At 41.9% G+C, this 20,762-nt stretch overlaps 1 protein-coding gene across 7 annotated transcripts in view; it reads right to left on the bottom strand.

Moving 5' to 3' along the window:
- Nucleotides 1-20,762, bottom strand: part of KATNAL2 (katanin catalytic subunit A1 like 2) — a 96,689-nt gene that overhangs the window by 2,460 nt on the left and 73,467 nt on the right. For all 7 annotated transcript variants that reach the window (XM_043889191.1, XM_043889195.1, XM_043889198.1 and 4 more), the window contains 2 exons: nucleotides 19,175-19,266; nucleotides 16,940-17,050 (listed from right to left, as the gene is read on the bottom strand). In XM_043889191.1, coding sequence (XP_043745126.1) covers nucleotides 16,940-17,050; nucleotides 19,175-19,266 — 203 coding nt within the window. The remainder of the gene's footprint in view (nucleotides 1-16,939; nucleotides 17,051-19,174; nucleotides 19,267-20,762) is intronic.

Raw genomic sequence — 20,762 nt, 5'->3', positions numbered from 1 at the left:
TCCAAAATTCACATACATTCTAGAGCGAATGGCAATCTCACTCCATTGTGAATGAAGGTGAATGCTCCTTCCTGGGTGCCCAGTGCAAATGTGGCCCTTTGAAACACTGACCCCTTCTCCTCTCAAAATGCTATTAGGCCAGGTTTGTGCAATTTGGCATCTGCGGGCCATTTCCTTACATTTCTTAATATATCGGTAAAAATTTCAAGCAAGTAGAAAAATAGAATAAAACAACAAATATCCACATACCTACCATCTTGACTTAACAGTTAACATTTTGCCATATCTGCTTCATATCTATGTATCTATTCTTGTTAGACTATTTCAATGTAAATTCCATCATGAAATTCCACCCTCAAATGCTTCAGTGTGTATTTCCCCCAAAAAGGACTTTTTATATAACTACAATATCATTATGACACTAACAGAATCATTACATAACATGTCTAATGGTTATTCCATATTAAAATCTCTCCAATCATCCCCCAAATATCTTTTACAGTTTTTTTCCGACCAAAATTCAAAGATTATGTACCACATATATATCTCTTAGATCCCTTGTAATCTAAAGCAGTCTCCTTGCCTTGGCCTCTTTTTGAAAACAAGGCTAATTGTACAATGCCCTACATTCTGGATTTGCCAGTTTTCCTCATGGTGTCAGGTAACTGGTTCCTCTATCCCCTGTCCTCCAAGATGGAAGTGAGATCTCAAAACTTAATCAGACTTGGGACAAACAGTTCTGTCAAGTATATTTCATAGATGATACGTTTTCATATTAATTACATTGGAATCCACATGTTGGTGTATCTCACTTTAATGATGTGATGTTTAATTACTGAGATTATCTGCTGACCACGGCTCTCTGCATTGGATAAGATATCTTGCAAGGAGTAGGTATTCTATGTAGACTACTTTGACACCATGTAAATACCCCTTTCCCCATGCCATTTCAACTAGTGGTTTTAGCATCTGTTGATGATCTTTGAATAAATCGTTTCATGAGAACAATGCAAAATGGAGATTTAAAAAATCTTTTCCATTCCAAATGTATTATTTGGAATTATTATGTAAAGTGGAACTTTCCCTCATTGACTGCGGCTCTGGTTACTTTGAGTTCCTATCAAAAACATCATTCTGAGTGTAAGTTTGTGAACTCTTTGTATGTTAAAATTTCAAACTCCTAGATGGGAAGGAAATCTCCATTTGATTTTCCAGTGTAAGAAATTAGGAAATACCTGTGTATTGGTTTGGCTGAGCCACTAATAAAGAGTAACAGTGAATACATGGTCACCAAATTTTCTGTCCTAAAGATACCAAGACTTTGCAAAGCATCTTCCCATTTTTCTTACTCTCATTTTGAATCTATGTCATGATATTTCAAGTTGAAAAGGAAATATATCTGAATCTAAATTGGAGTGACCATATTTCTTAAAAGATTATGTTTTTTCTTTACTTATTACTCCTCTGAGCTAAGAATCCAGTCCAGGGCACTTTCCTGACAATAACAATTGCCTATTTCTTTTGTGCATTTTGCTTTATCAGCTTCACCCTGTTGAAATTCATCTCAGAGACTCAGCCACCTGCACAACCATGCCCCCTCTCAGGGCCAACATTTATATTCCAGACACAGGATCAAGGGAACTTTGCAGGCCTCTGAGTGAGACTGTTAAAGTTGCTCAGTCATGTCTGACTCTTCATAACCTCATGGTCTATACAGTACATGGAACTCTCCAGAATACTGGGAGTGGGTAGCCTTTCCCTTCTCCAGGGGATCGTCCCAACCCAGGGATCAAACCCAGGTCTCCCACATTGCAGGTGGATTCTTTACCAGCTGAGCCACAAGGGAAGCCCTCTAGGAGATTATTTTTTACATTTGAAATAATAATAAAAACTAATGCTTAAATAGCACTCACCAACTGGTACTGTTTCAAGCACTTTTCAGATATTAATTTTCAGAACCACCCTATGAGGGAGGTACTACCATCTCCATTAAAGATGAGGGAACAGGTACAAAGAAGTGTAGCTTGCCTGAGGTCAAAGTGAGTGAATGGAAGCCCTGGACTTGACCCCAAACAATGAGGCTCCGGAGCCTGTGCCTCAGTCACTGGACTGACACCAGTGCAGGAGCAGCAAAGACCACAAGTCACATTAAGGTGAGATTTCAGAACCCTGAGAACCAAGAGAGGATCGTAAACGTTTCCAGAGAGGAAAAACGGATTGTATCCAATGCATGGAGAGTAAGATTTCTCATCAGCAAAGTGAGATAATAAAAAAATAGGGTGGTGCCTTCAAAATTCTGAGGGAAATAATTTCCAATGTAGAAATCAATATCTTGATCAAACCAATATGCAGAGCCTAAAAGAAATATCACTTCCCATGTACCCTTGATCGGGAAAGTACTGGAGGACCCAAGGAGGAGCCGAACCAAAGGGCCACGTGGGCTCCAAGAAACAGAGGGTCTGACAGAGAGAGAGATGACATGGGGGCCCGGGGTGCAGAGGACAGCCACTCAGTTTGGAGCTGGTAAGAAGGCTCTGGAAGGTGTGCCTCCAAGAAGACGAGACGGACTGAACACCTGGTAAGTCTGAGTGAATCATTAGCAGCAGGAGGCGGTTGGGGGGTGCGGTGAGGGGCAACGAAAAGAGGGCATCAGGGAGATCTTCTAACAGAGAAGAGAAACCATTAGACTCGCATTTAGGAATTCCGTCCAGCAATGTTCCCCTCCTGTCAAGAGTTTTGTCAACTGCGGAGTCTCCAGTACACAGAAATCAATGTGATAAACTCCCTACTTCTTGTAAATGGGCGTCCCTTGTGGCTCAGCTGGTAAAGAATCTGCCTGCAATGTGGGAGACCTGGGTTTGATCCCTGGGTTGGGAAGATCCCCTGGAGAAGGGAAAAGCTATCCACTCCATATTCTGGCCTGGTCCATGGGGTCGCAAAGAGTCGGACATGACTGAGTGGCTTTCACTTTCACTTTCTATGTAAATAATAGGCTATAATAACAGGGAGGCCTGGACCTTGGACTGAAGGAATGTTGGGCCCCATAAACTTAAAGATAAAACAAGACCTGAGCCCCTGAAAACCAAGAAGGAAGACAGAATAAGCTGGAGAAACAGCAGCGCTGGGGTGGTGGGCAGTCACCATATTTCCCCCAAGACCTCCCCTTGGGCCAGCTGTCCCTCCGGAAAGGGCAGGGGCTGCGGAAGGCTCTTTGGTGGGAGCACCTCTGGTCTCTCCATCCCAGGGGAAGGGACTTCTTAGTGAGAGGAAGACCAGATCCCCAAATGCCCCGGGAAAATGGAGGTAGCAGAGGGAGGTGGGAAAAACAATCCTTCACGACAGATGGTCTTATTGATCAGCTAATGCCCTAAAGCAAGAGATTTACCTCAAAACTGCTTGTGGGCACAAAATAAGTGCAAGTCGCTGACAGCCGGGCCTGATGAATGCACTTTTAATGACATCAATAATAATATAATCATACAAGAGAGGAAACAAAGGACAAATGGAATGTACCCAGGAATCATTCTTTCTGCCAATATATTCATGTGAAAAAATTTAACCTGCGGCAACCAGAAAATACTCCCTTTAGCTGCTATACTTTGACTTTTAAACCTAAATTATTCTGTTTTCACATCTCCTTTATCTTGGTCATTTCATAGTTCTATCACCTCGAAGGTCAAAAGCAACCAGCAGGAGAGACTGTGACTCAGCGAAGGCTCACAGATCTCACAGCCTGACCACTGGACTGGTGCCCACTGCGAGAGACAAGGTGGCAATGTCCACTGACCATCTAGACAGTTTACATGGGCCACGAGACCTCACACCTGAGCACCTGGGCTCCTGTGCCGAACTGCCAGGGCCCTTCCTCAGCCCTTGATCTGTGTCCCCTGTTAAACCGTGTTGTTCCTGGGAAAATGATCATTCCAAAGTTAACAGAACTTGGAAATTAAACATAATTCTAGTTTGCTCATTCCATCATGAAAACGTCAACTTCAAGCCATCTCAATGTGGCAAGAGGAAAGCAACCTTCAGTTTGTTAGGCGAAGTCTTTGCAGAATGTCCATAACCAACGTGAAATGAGAGATCATGGCAATCCTTGAAGAGCAGATTCCAGAACTGTCGTGGGCTTTGGCAGATGACAACCAACGAGCAAAGCTTCGAAGGCTACTTCGTCCACTGCACTGAGCTCTGCAGGAGCTGGCTCCTGCCTACACTTCCCACTTGGACCAAACTCCTTTGTCTGCTTTTGTCTGAATTTACCTTTTGCCATTCTAGTGGAGAGTGTATTCAGGCCATTGTCTTTACTGGGAACTTCCACTTTGTCTACCGTGAGCCAGGTACATTTTATAGGCCCACTTCAAGTGCCCTCTACCCCCTTTTCTTTTAAGTATCTGTCATCAGAAATGGCCTCTTCCTTATACAATTTTATCCTGTGTATTGTCTGTACCAGCCATATAGCTGGCTATAGCCTTACCTCCTAGTTATTTGTTTATATCTTATCCACTGTCCCATCAGACAGCCAGCCTCTGGACCATATATCTTGGGTTCCTCCTTCCATCACACAGAATACTCACAATAGGTATTCAATAGATACTATTTTGGGTAAGCAAAGAAGCTTTCAGTTCAAGGCTACTGGCTTCAAGTAAAATGATGGACTTCCTTAAAGCCCAGTCTTTATTTATGAAGGTAAATCTGCTTTGTTGAAAACTAGCACTTTATAATCATCATTAGCTAGAATTAACAGAGAAAACCAACATAGGAATAAAGCATTTTGTTTTCATCTTTAGTAAAAAAAAATAATGGAAATGATGATTGTAGAGAATGATTCATTCAATTCATTCGGCTGGGCAATGCTTTTGAAGATAAGGTGAAAGATGGAATCTCCACATGGGGTCTCTCATCTCCAGAGACTGTACTTCTCATTCTGAGGATAAGCTCACAAGCATTAGACAAGGGGATCCAGCAGGAGAGCCATCAGTTCAGTCCACATCCTACTGATGTTGGGGTTGAGAGCATCACCCACTCATTTATTTATAACAAAGGATAGAAACTACTGCAAATTACTACAATCCCAACAAAGAAAATATATTCCCGTTACTCTTGCCAGAAAATATATGACCAATAATTGAGAAAAGAAATGGGATGCTTCTGTTTCCAACAAGATGATCGGCTAGATATTCAGATATCTTGTGATATAAAGTCCCTTAAAAAGCTTGCTCAGATACATTTTTTGGAGTACACAACAAAAGTGTCTGCAAGGAAGTGGCACCAAAATTCTCAAGCCTAAAAATGAAGAGGAAGCCAAAACTCAAGACTGAGCAGGTGAAATTGAAGCTGTGGTTGATTCAGGAGTGTTTACCTCTTAGTTACCAAAAAAGTTAGGATTTTAAAGTCCACGTGTGGGATAGCATAGAAGGCCTTGGACCCATTCAAGATGGTAGGTGGAAACAAAGTCCATCACATTAAACAAACAAACAAAAACTAGATGGCACATCCTTAATCACAGGGTGGGTTAGAAAAATCTCCTCACTGGAAGTGGAAGGGAATTTGTCTGTCTTGTACTTTGGGGGAGGGGGAATCTTCACTGAAAATCTTCACTACTCACCCTCACAGGCATGGCTGAAGAAACCCTATGCTGAGAAATCAGCTTACAGCGGTCCACAGCTTGACCTAGTCAGACATAAATTTTCTGTGGAGGCATGCGTACAAGATTCCCCTTATTAAATGGAAGCTCACCATCCAAAATTATGAAACATAAGGAACCACCAAGAATGAGAGTCTGCAGAAGAAACTGAGAACAGAACTAGACTCCAGTGACACAGACTATAAAATAACTACGTTTAAGACGTATAAAGAGATAAAAGAGGGAGTCAAATATATGAGTGAGAGGCTTTGCTTCTGGTCAAGACAGAGAAGACCGTCCCTCTCCAGTCCACGCTCTGCAACCCAAATCCCTGCAGCATCTAAACCTAGGAAGACTCTGGGAAGGAGGGTGAGGGGGGCTGAGGGGCACGCGGAATGACAGGGCAGTGTTCTAGGGGTTCCCTTCTTGCCTCCCACAGACCTCCCACATGGGGCGCTGGAGAAACCTGCTGACAAACTGCTGACAGGCGCAGACAAAAGCCCCAAGAAAATCTCCTCCGTTTAACAAAGGACTGGAAAAGGCAGGTCCATCAGGGCGCAAAGCCGTTTTGACAATACCTCTGCTGCTTCAGCCAGACACCAAAGGGAAAACTGCCCCCCACCTCGAGTGTCCGTGCTGGGAGCCATGGCGGAAGGAGCTTGGTGCGATGGGCTGGTGCCATATTAAAACCCTCAAGAAGAAGAAAAGTGGGAGATGAATCGCTGGTGGGAAGCTGCTGTAGCACGGGAGCTCGGCTCGGTGCTCTGTGACGGCCTAGAGGGGTGGGATGGGGGTGGGATGGGATGGGGGGGAGGCCCAGGAGGGATGGGATGTATGCATACTTACAGCTGATTCACGCTGTTGTACAACAGAGGCTAACACAATGTCGTAAAGCAATTATCCTCCAATTTAAAAAGTCAAAAATTAATTTAAAAAACAAATTACAGCTCACTCACACAGTGGGATTCTATACTGAAATAGGTAGAATTTTCAAAGTTGTCCACAATATATTAAGTGAAAGAAAAAAAAGCAAACAAACCATAAAACAAAATAATATGTAACGTCTTTGTTTCTGCGGGTGGTGGTGTCTGTGTGTACAATTATAGGGGACTGTTCACTTTCAAGCAATACCAAAGCATGTAAAATATTTTTATGATGAACATGTATTCTTTTTGTAAACATCTAAAATTATAAAACGACTTCGATTTCAGGGAAATAAATTACCACAGAAGGATACACCAGCAGCAAATTATAACAAATAACCAAAACACTGCCACCATTAGGATGTATACAAAGATGATAATACTTAAATCACAGTGTTGAAATTATGACTGAGTTTTATTCTAGCTCTCAAATTTTCTATAAAATGCTTATGTTAATTTTATATTTTTTAAAATGTGGTCTTAGAATTATAGTTCACATGCCACCCTGCACCCTAAGAAGAAAAAGTAATGCCATAGGAGGCCAGGCTGAAATCAATTTACGTCTGAGGAAGCCAAACAGACTGAGAAGCTGTGGATGGGGCAAGACCAAGGGTACTTGTAGTAACCTGCTGCCGGGTCAGTCCTGAGTCTGCCCCGCTGCACCCACCAAATCCTGCTCCTCGAGCTTCCTTCCTGGTTGTGTCAGAATCACCCAACAAGCCACATGTGGAGAATCAAAAACCCAACAGGACTGCATGGGTTTGTGAAGCTTTGTATGGAGAGAAGCAACTTCAAGCAAAACAATTTGACCACTAGTAGACATGGACATACTATTGTTAAAAAACAAAATTCAAATGAGTAAATTTAAAGATCTGACTTCTCTTGTTCAGTAACTCAGGGATCCACGAGCATCTCACCTAGCAAACAGAAAGGAACGCTGAAGAGCTGCACAAAATGAAGACTTTCATAAGCAGTAGGAGACACAACAAGAAAGCCAAGAGCAGAGAGTGGACTGTTTTAGGGAAGGTCACCTTCCTTTCGGGAACAGCAGAGTCCACCTGGTGGATTACCTCACCATGACTGACCAGGTAATTCCAGACTGACTGGTTAAGATTACATTCCTGGAAGAGGTTGAAATTAGGTTACGTATGAACAAATTGTGGAAAATTCTTCAAGAGATGGGAATACCAGACCACCTGACCTGCCTCCTGAGAAATCTGTATGCAGGTCAAGAAGCAACAGTTAGAACCAGACATGGAACAATGAACTGGTTCCAAATTGGGAAAGGAGTACGTCTAGGCTGTATATTGTCACCCTGCTTATTTAACTTCAATGCAGAGTACATCATGAGAAATGCCAGGCTGAATGAAGCACAAGCTGGAATCAAGATTGCCAGGAGAAATATCAATAACCTCAGATATGCAGATGACACCACCCTTATGGCAGAAAGTGAAGAGAAACGAAAGAGCCTCTTGATGAAAGTGAAAGAGGAGAGGGAAAAAGCTGGCTTAAAACTCAACATTCAAAAAATGAAGATCATGGCATCCGGTTCCATCACTTCATGGCAAATAGATGGGGAAACAATGGAAACAGTGACAGACTTTATTTTGGGGTGCTCTAAAATCACTGCAGATGGTGATTGCAGACATGAAATTAAAAGACGCTTGCTCCTTGGAAGAAAAGTTATGACCAACCTAGACAGCATATTAAAAAGCAGAGACGTTACTTTGCCAACAAAGTTTCATCTAGTCAGTGCTACAGTTGTTCCAGTGGTCATGTATGGATGTGAGAGTTGGACCATAAAGAAGGCTGCGCACCGAAGAATTAATGCTTTTGAACCGTGGTGTTGGAGAAGACTCTTCAGAGTCCCTTGGACTGCAAGGAGACCCAACCAGTCCATCCTAAAGGAGATCAGTCCTGGGTGTTCATTGGAAGGACTGATGCTGAAGCTGAAGCTCCAATATTTTGGCCACCTGATGGGAAGAACCAACTCATTTGAAAAGACCCTGATGCTGGGAAAGATTGAAGGCGGGAGGAGAAGGGGATGACAGAGGATGAGATGTTGGATGGCATCACTGACTCGATGGACATGAGTTTGAGCAAGCTCTGGGAGTTGGTGATGGACAGGGAAGCCTGGCGTACTGCAATCCATGGGGTCACAAAGAATCAGATACGACTCAGTAACTGAACTGAACTGATTGAGTCTTGGTTTAATGACAAGAGCTTAGAATGAGTGACTTCATTTTGGGCCTGTTGTCACTTTTTTAAAAACAGAAGATTTTAAAAGCCTACAAGCAGGATTGAATGCCATCGCAATGAAAGATGCAATTATCGGATCAGAATGAGTTAATGCAAACCACCATTTGCAAAAAGTTTTCAAATAGAACAATGGTCTTATGAGATGCTCTTAAAGAGCAGTCCTTAAAGGTAAAGGATTCTGGGATCAAATAAATATGGAATGCACTGCTTTCTCATAGCTTTTCTTAGAGAGTCAGAACACACAAGAGCATCTTGAAGGCACTTAAAAGTCCTGCCATGGGGAAATCAGTTGAACTGTGTTTAACTCAGTATCTCTGAGTTAAATTATATCCCATGAGATCCCATTTTGGGGGATCTGACCCTGTGGGAAACCATTCTTGGAGAAATGTTGATTTAGAGGGTGATGACAGTCAAGACATGAGTCTGAAAGGTAGGACCTCAGAGAGCACAGTTTCTCCCTGGAGCCCAGCAGATGCATGGAGTTACTGTGGGAAAGCCCAGGGTTATGTCTGCTGACCTCTTTGATCACATGTGTACACTTCTGTAGAGATCTCATGCCAGACAGGAGCGAGCCCACATGGGAAGAAGTCAGTTTACATCGGTACATTTTTGCACATTCCCAGTATATAAACCCTTCCAAACCTTTCAGATCTTATGCTTTCTTCTACATTTTAGGATTAAAAAAAAAAATCTAGAGTGTGGTCATACCAGGTGGATGATTTTTAAGAGGAAAAGTGAAATGTCTAGCCCTTTCACAAATACTGGGTTGGCCAAAAAGTTCACTAGGGTTTAACAAAGAAAAGAAGAGTTTCAACACGCTTCACACATACAATTTTTGTACCTTCTTCATGCCAACTACCATCAAGTTAAATAGACATCTAAAGATGGCATTTACTTTAATAGCCCTGTTCAGTATTTTGTTTCCCTCTGGACTCCCAGGCCTGAGTTTTTGAGTACTCAATAGTTGAGGCGGGTCAAATTAGCCCTAATTGTGTTTGTTAAACACTTCTTCCATGGCTATTACTTTAAGTAATTATATTAAAGATGCAGCATTTGTTATTCCTCTCATTGCTAATTTATACATCAAATAACACAGATGAACTGCTATTTCTTGCTTCTTTCTTGTCCTCCCTGTGATGCTATAGATCAAGGAAGGGGCTCCTTGGAGGAGAAGCGCTGAATAAACAAAGATGCTGCACGCCATCTCACTGTGAGAAGGGAGAAAATGATGGCCCTTTGAGACAGAACGGATCTGTCTAAGGAAAGTGATAAGTTAACAAGCAGCAGACAATGGCCTAGCGCTCTGCAAGATGTTGTGGATAAGAAACACCACTAACCAACCAGAAAGGATTTCTTTGGGGATTTTATGACTGGGTCTTTACATACTTTGGTGTGATTTAGTTATTCCCCCAAGAAGGGCAGACTGCTTTTACCAGATAAGTTAATTCCCTCATTTAAAACCAAAATAAAGCTATGTCCCAATATTCTTGATAAAAATTTTTGTTGTTGTTCAGTCACTAAGTCATGTCCAACTCTTGGCGATCCAGTGGACTGCAGCATGCCAGGCTTTCCTGTTCTTCACTGTCTCAGGGAATTTGCTCAGATTCATATCCTTAAGTCGGTAATACTAGCCAACCATTTCATCCTCTGCCACCCCCTTCTCCTTTTGCCTTCAATCTTTCCCAGCATCAGGGTCTTTTCCACTGAGTCGGCTCATCGCATCAGGTGCCAAAATATCAGAACTTCAGCTTCAGCATCAGTTCTTCCAAAGAGTATTCAGGGTTGATTTCCTTTAGGATTGACTGGTTTGATTTCCTTGTAGTCCAAGAGACTCTCAAGAGTCTTCTTCAACACCACAGTTTGAAAGCATCAATTCTTTGGCACTCAGCCATCTTTATGGTCCAGTTCTTACATTCGTATGTGACTACTGGAAAAACCATAACTTTAGACCTTTGTTGGCAAAGTGATGTCTCTGCTTTTTAATACACTGTCTAGCTTTGTCATAGCTTTCCTTCTAAGGAGCAAGTGTCTTTTAATTTTATGGGTGCAGTCACCATCTACAGTGATTTTGGAGCCCAAGAAAAGAAAATCTGTCACTGTTTCCACTTTTTCCCCATCTATTTTCTATGAAATGATGGGTCCAGATGCCATGATTTTAGTTTTTCAAATGTTGAGTTTCTAGCCAGCTTCTTCATTCTTCTCTTTCACCTTCATCAAGAGTCTGTTTAGTTCCTCTTCACTTTCTGCCACCTGCATATATGAGTTTGCTGATATTTCTCCCAGCAATCTTGATTCCAGTTTGTGCTTCATCCAGCCCAGCATCTGACATGATGTATTCTGCATATACGTTAAATAAGCAGGGTGACAATATACAGCCTTGACGCATTCCTTTCCCAATTTTGAACCAGTTTGCTGTTCTACATCCTGTTCTAACTGTTGTCTCTTGACCCACATACAAGTTTCTCAGGAGACAGGTAAAGTGGTCAGATAAAAACCCTATTTTCTAATTTAAGAACTTGGGCAATATGTAACAAAGGACTTTTAAAAAATCTATACCCTTTGATACACCAATCCTACTTCAAGAAATCTCTCCTCAAGAAATAACTAGATTTTGGCCAAAGATTTTTATTCAAGGAAGTTCATTTCAGTGTTTTTTATAATAGAGACGGCTGGGAGCATCATTTATGTTCAACAGGAAAGGAATGATCAACTAAATTATAGTATATTCGCATGTGGGAATTTTGGGCAGTCATCACAAAATCCAATTTCCAAGGATTATTTAAAGACATTGGAAATGTTCTTACTATAATGTTAAGTAATGAAAGCAAGACACTGGTGGGAATACAAAATGCACAACCTCTATGGAGGGAAGTTTGGCAATCTCGACTATAATTTCATGCACATTAACCCTTTGACCCAGCAATTCTACTTCCAGGAACCTTCCCCAAAGAAACACTGAAAAACCCACCAAGTGACATAGGGGGCTACCATTCCTCACTGCAACATTATTTATAATAGCAAAGAGTAGGAATAGCCATCAGTAGGTGAGTGGGATAAATTATCATATGAACAAGATGGAACACATGCAGCTACAATGAGAAGAAGAACTTTCTGTACTTATTTGGAAAGATCTCCAACATTTTGTTATGGAAAAAATCAAAATACAGGACAATTTCTATAACATGCCACCTTTCATGTAAGTAAACCAAATTCAGTTATTTTACGGTTTTCTTAAAAAAAAAAAAAAAAACTCAAGAGCTTATTTGTGAAGGACGTGACAGTTTGTCTCTATGCAATTAATGTCTGTCATCCCTTCCATTAATCCAGTGAGTCTCAACTAGAGACGACTTTGCTCCCCAGGAAACACCTGGCAAATTCTATGGACATATTTTGGTTGTCACAACTGGGGGTGACGCTCCTAGCGTCTGGTGGGGAGAGACCAAGGATACTGCTCAGCATGGCAAAGTGCATAGGAGGCCCCAGAGCAGGGCTGTCTGGCCCCAAATGGCAAGGGCGCTGAAGATGAGAAATCTCAAATTTGCTCTTCATCTTAGTTATGTCAGGTCCATACCATTTTCTTCATAAAAATACTACCGTTATGATAGTACTGGTAATATTACTGAAAATTCTGTTATAGACACAAATATTAAATATATCTACATATTAGGATAAAGTGAATAGTAATTATACCGTTGATAAGAACTAAAATTTTCACAGAGAAAAGACACAAATATAAAATCAACTAATTTAACTAAAAACCTTGTAATCTTAAATTTGAATGGGAAATACTAGTACGAACTCATTATTTGCCCCCTTTGACACTAGGTATGTATTTCCTAGCTCTACCCAATCAAAAGGCTACGAATCAGTGATAATCCAGGAGCAAGGAACACCCTTAACTGTGGGACTATGATCTTTAAACAGTACTTTCAGTGAAGGGAACCAGGGCTCTGTGAATCAATTGTTGATGCCAAGTCTGTAGTAGAATATTAAAATTGAGCCTGGGTCATCTTGTGCAAATGACAAAGAAACTTGGCTTTGCCATACCTAATAGCAGGGAAGACTGAAAAACAGAGTCCAGAAATTGGGGTTCTATTATTACGTTAGAAGGATGAAGTAAATATTGGGAGGCAGTTATCAATCTCTGCCACAGTGGTATTGGACTGACAAATTACCCTTGGATTTGCACTGTCCAATACAGTAGCTACCAACCACATGTGGCTATTGGGCACTTGAAATGTGGCTAGTCCAAACTGGAACAGGCCATAAATGTAAAGTGTACACTGGATTTCAAAGATATAGTAAAAAAAAGAAAAAAAAAAGAAAAATATCACAATAATTTTATATTGATTATATATGGAAATAACATTTTAGATATACTGGGTTAAATAAAACATGTTAACAAAATTGTATTTTATCTGTTTCTTTTGCTATTTTTTAATGTGGCTACTAGACATTTTTTAAGTCTGTATGCCTCACACTATATTTCTATTAGACTGCCAAAAAAATGGTCACAGTGTCTTCTGAAAGACTTGGGGCTTAGGAAATGGATAGCCATGGGAAGTTTAGCAAGGGCATGAAGAGATAGACAGGAACAAAAAAATTAAGAGATGGAAGGAGGGAGGGAAGGCAGACTAGTGGCCAAAGAGTGCAGAAAATATCTACAAATCACATATCTGATAGACGACAAAGCAAATCTTATAACTCAATAACTTAAAAATGGACAGAGGATTTGAAAATACATCTCACCAAAGAAGATATGCAATTAGCCAATGAGTACATGAAAAGATGCTCAATATAAATGTCCTCAGTCACCACGGAAAAGCGAAGCAGAGAGAGTAGACAGCACTTCTCATCACTAGGATAACTACCATCAAAATGACAAGCAATAACGTGTTCATGAGGATGTGGTGAAACTGGAAGCTTAGTGCATGACTAGTAGGAGTGTAAAACGGTGCAGCCACTTTTGAAAACAGATTGGTCATTCCTCAATTAAACATGCGTGTGTGTAGTTAGTCACTCAGTCGCGTCAGCCTCTTAGCGACCCCATGGACTGTAGCCCATCAGGCTCCTCTGTCCATGGGATTCTCCGGGCAAGAATACTGGAGTGGGTTGCCATACCCTCCTCCAGGGGATTTTCTCAACCCTGGGATCGAACCCAGGTCTCCTGCACTGCAAGCGGATTCTTCACCAGCTGAGCTACCCGGGAAGCCCAATTAAACATAGAGTTACCATAATAATTCCACTCATATTAGTAGGTATAAAAACAGGCAAATCTACAGAAACAGAAAATAGATTAGGTGGTTGCTTAGTGCTGGGAGTGGGAGATGGGGATGATTGCTAATGGGTATAGGGTTTCTTTTGGGGTAAAGAAAAATGTTCTAAAATTGATTGCAGTGATGGTTGTACAACCATATAAATACAAATATAGCTAAAACCATTGAGTTGTACACATTAAATAGGTAAAGTGTATGGTATGTGAGTTATATATCAATAAAACTTAAAAAAAAACAAACGATGCTATACCAAACATGGCATGAGATCATAGAGAGAGAGACAGGGAGACAGGACTCATCAGTTACCTGGAGGTTGCCAGGGCACAACACATGACTCTAAATATTAAGAGAAAGATTTCTGCTTTTTTAGGATGAACGACATTTCAGGGTAATCAAATAACCCTATTGGATGGGGGAAAGTTCTATCATAGAGAATAATTCCAGCTATCAATCAGAAGGCATGACAGAATCACACTTCTAGTGAAATAGCGATTCAGGCAAAGATATCAATCGATGCTTCAACCATTGATGGGAACTACACAGTAGAGGAACCTGGCTGACACTCCTGAACCCACGGATCAACCTTGGTATAACCAAAGGTGAGACAACAGGGCATTATATACGTCTGCATACGTTGCAATGTGATATTCATTACCTATGAAGTATGTTCACCCCAAAATTCCACTGGTCCTGAATCAAATCTAATCAGTCTAACCTTTGGTCTAGAGTAATTTTAAGGGTAAGAAGAACTAGCTAAAGAGTACTAGCTAAACAGTAACTAGCTAAACAGTATGAGGATACAATGAGCCACATCCAGAAAGTTTAGGCTCTGCAGGACAACCTCTCTAGCAATCAAGTCAATAGCAAGTGGGGAAGGGGCGGGGGAAGAAAGAGTCTATTCTAGATTAAAAGATACTTAAGAGAACAGCCAATTACAAAATGCAAATTTTGTTTGGTTACCAGTTCAGTACAACCAACTGTACAAAGATATTTTTGGAATAGTACGGGAAATCTGAATATAAACTGGGTATTAGATGATATTGAGCAATTATTGTTAATTTTGTTGGGGTTGATAATGACATTGTATTAATGTAAGAAAATGTCCTTATTTTTTTAAGATGTATGCTGAAGTATACATATGTGAGCAATAACATGAGAATCTGGCATATAGTTTAAGATATTACAGCAAAACAAGAGAGGAGGTAGGAATAGATTAAAATCAGTTGGGCCAGATGCTAGTTACTGAAACTGAAAATGGTGAGTTCTTTGTACTCTCATCTTTAGTGTTTTGTCAAGAATTTTTCACATAAAAGGTTTCTTAAACCCAGCAACGTTCAAGAATGGGTAGGACAGTCCCCAGGTATTCTATAGGGTTGCAATCTGTGATGTCAAGGAATTCAAGCTTAAAAACATATGTATTTGCCATGTGACAGGATGGACTTTCACCTTTTTTTTCATGATGAGAGGTAATTCTTTCAGAAAAGCCCTTCTGAGCTTCTTTATTTGTGATTGCTTGCCAGCTTTTTACTTTTCCTCTCTGAACCATTTTATCTGAGTTTACCAAAGACTGATCGCCCAAGGGAAACTGTGGCAGCACCATAACCTCCCAGAGAAGTCCTAGGCTTCGCTGGGAGTGAAGGCTCTCCACTGCTTCCTGGCAGGCACAGCCCTTTCCAGAGGCGTGCACGAAGCTGTCCAGTTTTCACCCACCCTCCTCAGCGGGCCCCTCCAGGACATAAGTAAAGACATTATGATCAACCCTGTTTCAAACAGGTGAAGGAATGGAGATTCTCTCTCTAAAGGATTCTCCATGCCTAAATGATAGCTCTCTGATTTCAACTTCAACATTGTGCACAAAAACCTTTCTCCTCACAATGTAAAATGCTGATCACCTTAGCACGTCAGAAAAGTCTTATAAATTTGAGGAGTGGTGAAGTTGGGTTGAAACTATTAACATAGTTAAAATAACAGACTCCACATGAACGTCATTATCTTTCTCCAGTGACTTCTTTGGGAGCCTAGATGATCAGCGTGCACAAACAGAAGCATTTCATCTTTGAATGTAGAAACAGAAATGGACGAGGTAGGGGAAGGGGGAGGGTGTGGCAAGTTCAAGCTCTGTTGCACACTGGCTGTTGACTTTGGGTGGATTGACCTCCCTTGACCTTGGCCTCCTCTGCAAATGGCAAGAGCAGCCTTTCCTTACCGGCCTGGAAGGCTGCTTTTGAGCCTGTAGCTCAAAAGAAACAATGTGAACATATTCTTGGAAACTATAAAGGGATTATAATTATTTTTTAAAATATTCTCTCCAAGTCGAAATTATTTTTCTCTAGTCAACATCTCTTATTTCCCAATTCTACTTCTAGAATTGTTCTTATTTCACTCTGGGATACAGCTTGAATCACAGACTCTCTGAGTAGATTATACTTTCAATTAGAGATTATTTAGCTTCCTATTTACTGCACAATATTAAAGATTTGCCTCCTAACTCAAAAAAAGTTTAAACTTAACACTGTTAAAATCCAAACATATTATTTCTGGAATATTCTTGAGTCCTGGAGATTTTAGTATTTTATGGCTCTCTGCCAAAGCCCTATTTAAACACAGTAAATAATTTGACTCAGAATGTCTATTTTAAATAGTCAGTGGTAGCCCTGACCTATGTTCCTTCGGTTCAGGCAAACTCTTTCACAGTCCAAGTAGCAAGGATTGAGGACTTGGTCCAGGAAATCCTTCAGCTTAACCTTGCAGGGCTGGAACCAAACAAGGAGACTTTGCCTAAAGTGATCAATACGAAATCTGCATCAGCACAGTGGCTCCTGAAAATGCATTCAGAATGCACTCTCTGGATCTCTTACCATGGCAGGTTGGAGGCTGCTAAGACAAACACGAGATCCTCGGAACGAGCCAGCCCGTCCATCTGCACCAGAAGCTCCGTCTTCATCCTCAGGCTGCCTTCATGCTCTCCCCTAGAGAAAGACGAGGAGGTGAGACGCTCCCAAGAGGCAGAGTCTTTGCTTCCGAGACCACAGTGACCCTCACAGTAAGCATGCGGTGACTGCAGACCGAGTTCCCCTCGGACAAGTAACCCCTGCCCTGCCACGTTCTCAGGAGCTGCTCACCCCAAGGTTGGAGGAAATGAGCAATTGGAACTCTTTTCAAACAGTACCAGAAAGGAAGTAAATGAGTATAATGATGATACCGAAAAGAAAACCAAAGGTTGGCAATGAACGGGAAAATAACAGAGGGGGACACCGTGGCACTAGTAGATTTTAAAAGGCCGCCCAGCTGTACCGATCTGCAGTATCATTTACCCTTAAAAAAAAAATGGCTTCATTGAGAATAATCGTTTTCATTTATACAGCAGGTATGAGAATATTTTACACACATTATTTTTTAGTGTAATCTATGGATATAAACTGTCCAAGAAGAGAGATGAGCTACAACACAATCTATTTCCTTCTCTTCTAATGACAGACGAGAACTAGGCTTTCCTCCCACAGCAAGGAAAACGGATTAGAGGTCGTTTTCTGTGCAAATTCACCCTTCAGTTTCCCCACTGCCTGAGGCCATTCTCAGGACACCAGAGGACCTGCACAATCGAAACCTGCTCTAAGCCCTGAGCGCCTCCAGCAAGCTCTCATGTAGATCAAGTTAAAGGACAATAAAAGGCCTTTCTTGCACAACACAACGCTCAGGGCCTCATCTCTGCACGTACAGGCTGGCAGCCCAAATTAGGCTTCTGGGATTTTTTTAGGAACTGTGCCCCTTTCTACCTCAGAGAAAAGCCAGTCTCACACTAGAGTTATATATTTATCTAGTATTAACACATAATTACTACTTGATATTTAGCATAATATGACCCCCAAAGTCTTCAGAGCACCTGCCCTTGTTCCCTGATCCTTTGAAGCCTCCAGTTTTAGTGTTTAACTTCCAGAGGAGGAAACGGACATGCTCAAGGCTAACAGAGGAAGTTTCCAAATCAGCTCAGTCACAGCTGTGGGGAACCCTGGGGATGGAGGCGGACAGACTGCATGTAAGGATGAGACTCCTGCAGTAAGGCAGGCTGCGTGCATGGGGCTTTGCAGAGGGAGCAACACTAGGGCACTCCGGTGGGTTCCCCGCTAGGCCCTGCTGCAGCTGCCTCTCCCATCAGGCCCCCTTTGGAGGGACAGAGCACCCAGTCCAGGGCTGACTAGCACCCATTAAGCCATAGAAATAGTCGCATTTCAATCAACGACATGAATCCCGAGCATCCTGGGTACATCTTGATGGCTGTTTCTCTCTGCTGGGGAAATGGTTCTTCATAAGTAAAATTTCATAAATTAAATTCTAGTTATACTTCCAACAAGATAATTATTTGCTTTTTATTACTATCAATTTTGTCTTGATGACAGACAGGAGGCCATCAATAAATGCAGCTGTGTTGAGATTTCCCTGAGACCTGTTTTTTCAAGCCAGGGATACCAAGTTTAGTAAAATGTTTCAAAGAAAAGCAACTCTTAAAACACACACAGACACACACACACACACACACAGAGGGAGAGCCTCATTATAGTCTGAGATGTGGGCTTTCTGGCTGGGGCCATTAGTGGACACTTAATCTTTAGAGATAATGTGTGTGACATGTTCACAATCGGTCAGGCTGAGCCGCAGTCTGTGTCACAGAGAAGCGGTGACTTCCCCGGCCTCACACACCTTGTCAAGGGCCTCCTCTGGAGACTCGGCCCTGGGCAGGCCCGCTCCCCACAGGCAGCCCCTCTGGCTCCAGCAGAGGCGCTTACAGGCAGCTATTTTGAGCTAGCAGGACAGTTACGGCAGCCTGGGATCAGAGGCTGGGTGATCTTTGGGCCTGAAAACCACTCTGTGGGGAAGGGGGGAAGGGAGGAGGACATTTCCTCCGGTTATAAAAACTACTTAAATCAGCTATTCAGTTAACAGGATCTAATTTAAAGACCTTTCCGTGTGTCTGCAGAAAATTTGTGGGCTTATTAATAGGCTCATTCTGCTGGTAAATGTCGATAGGCTTCCGACCATCAAACACACTTACAGGAGGGGAAAAGTGAGGACCAAAAAAAACCCCTGTCTGTTACCCAGGAGCCGTGCCTCTTTGGCTCATCACTGACTCCAGCTCGTCCAGGAAGATGGTGGAGGGGGCGTGATAGCGGGCAAGTTCAAATAACACCTGGGTGGGAGAAAACCAACATGTTCAAATCCATACACTTAAAGTTCTCAGATGCCCCCAGAAATTAAAAGATTAGGATGGCTGTAATATTAGCCATCTATGCTGCACTTTATCTCCTAACAACTTTATAATCATTAGTTATTTCTCCCTAGCACTACCCCATGGGGTTGGATGGTCCAATTATTCCCATCTGATAAATGAGAGCCAGAGAAAATAAGTGGTGAGCTCAAGGTTACTATTCATAAGTGGGAGAGCTTGAGATAAAACTCAGTTCCTGAACTTCCAGTTGGTTAGTTAACCCTTGAGACCCCCCTGCCAATGACATGTTCTGTATGGACACAAAAGCCATAGAAGATTTAAAATTATCTAACAATTTTTTTCACTTAACACTTAGGGACAATAAGAAGGTTATTCTCGGAAGAAAGAACTGCAGAAAAAGAATAGAGTTCCAGTTGTGAGTAACAAGGCTGAGGAATTCTGCCCTTTTCTGCTCCCCAAGTTACTCCCCAGGACCCCCAACACTGCTATTTGGTAGGCTCAGGTACTTCGAGGCAATTCCCGATTGAGTAAAATGTTCCATTGCAGAGTAAAATATTATAGACTGAACAGGAACAGGAAAGCAACCAGCAAAAGAACAGACATATAAAAACAAACTCAAGAGCTCTAGAGGGAGATGTGGTGGTGATGAAAAGAGTATAAGAAACTATACCTTTAAAAAAAAAAATCCTGAAACTGATTGCTTGAGCACCATATACAGTTTTTCCCTGGTTGCTCAGAGAAAGCATTAGAGATTTAGAAAAGAATAGATGTTCTTAAATAGGCATAGGGGATTTATTCTCCATGTCACTTAGCACTAGCAAAGCATCACAGAGTAAAGAAGAGGGGAAGGGCTCAGAAAAGGCCAGATTGTGGTTTTCGTAGCAGCAGCCAGTCATCTTTCACAGGCCTCACTGTCACTGGATGGCAACAGCCTCCCCCTCACCCCTGCTATGCGTGTGTTCCCTGCATGTTCATGCGTGTGCGTGCCAAGTTGCTTCAGTCATGTCCAACTCTTTGCAACCCTAGGGACCATAGCCTGCCAGGCTCCTCTGTCCATGGGATTCTCCAGGAAAGAATACTGGAGTGCGCTGCCATGCCCTTCTCCAGGGGATCTTCCCAACCCAGGGATCAAACCCACATCTCTTATGTCTCCTTCACGGGCAGGTGGGTTCTTTACCACTAGCGCCCCTTCCATGTTCATATGCAAGTGTTTTCCTTTCACAGAATCCTATTTTATGTGGCCAGGACAACTGGCTCAGCCCAAGGAGCTTACGAGAACAGTGTCAACGCTGGGACACTCATCAGGAATGCTCTTTAAGACAGAGACCACCTCAATAGAAGCAGGAAATCTCTCTTCCTGTCACAAACAGAAAAGTTCAAATAGACCTGATGATAAGGATGATTAAAAATGGCACACTTGGACTCTTTCGGAACCATACACATTTTAAGGACTCCCC

Source organism: Cervus elaphus, chromosome 27, assembly GCF_910594005.1.
Source record: "Cervus elaphus chromosome 27, mCerEla1.1, whole genome shotgun sequence".
Lineage (NCBI taxonomy): Eukaryota > Metazoa > Chordata > Mammalia > Artiodactyla > Cervidae > Cervus > Cervus elaphus.
Note: the sequence above shows the minus strand (reverse complement) of the source record. Positions and strands in the feature narration are given on the sequence as shown.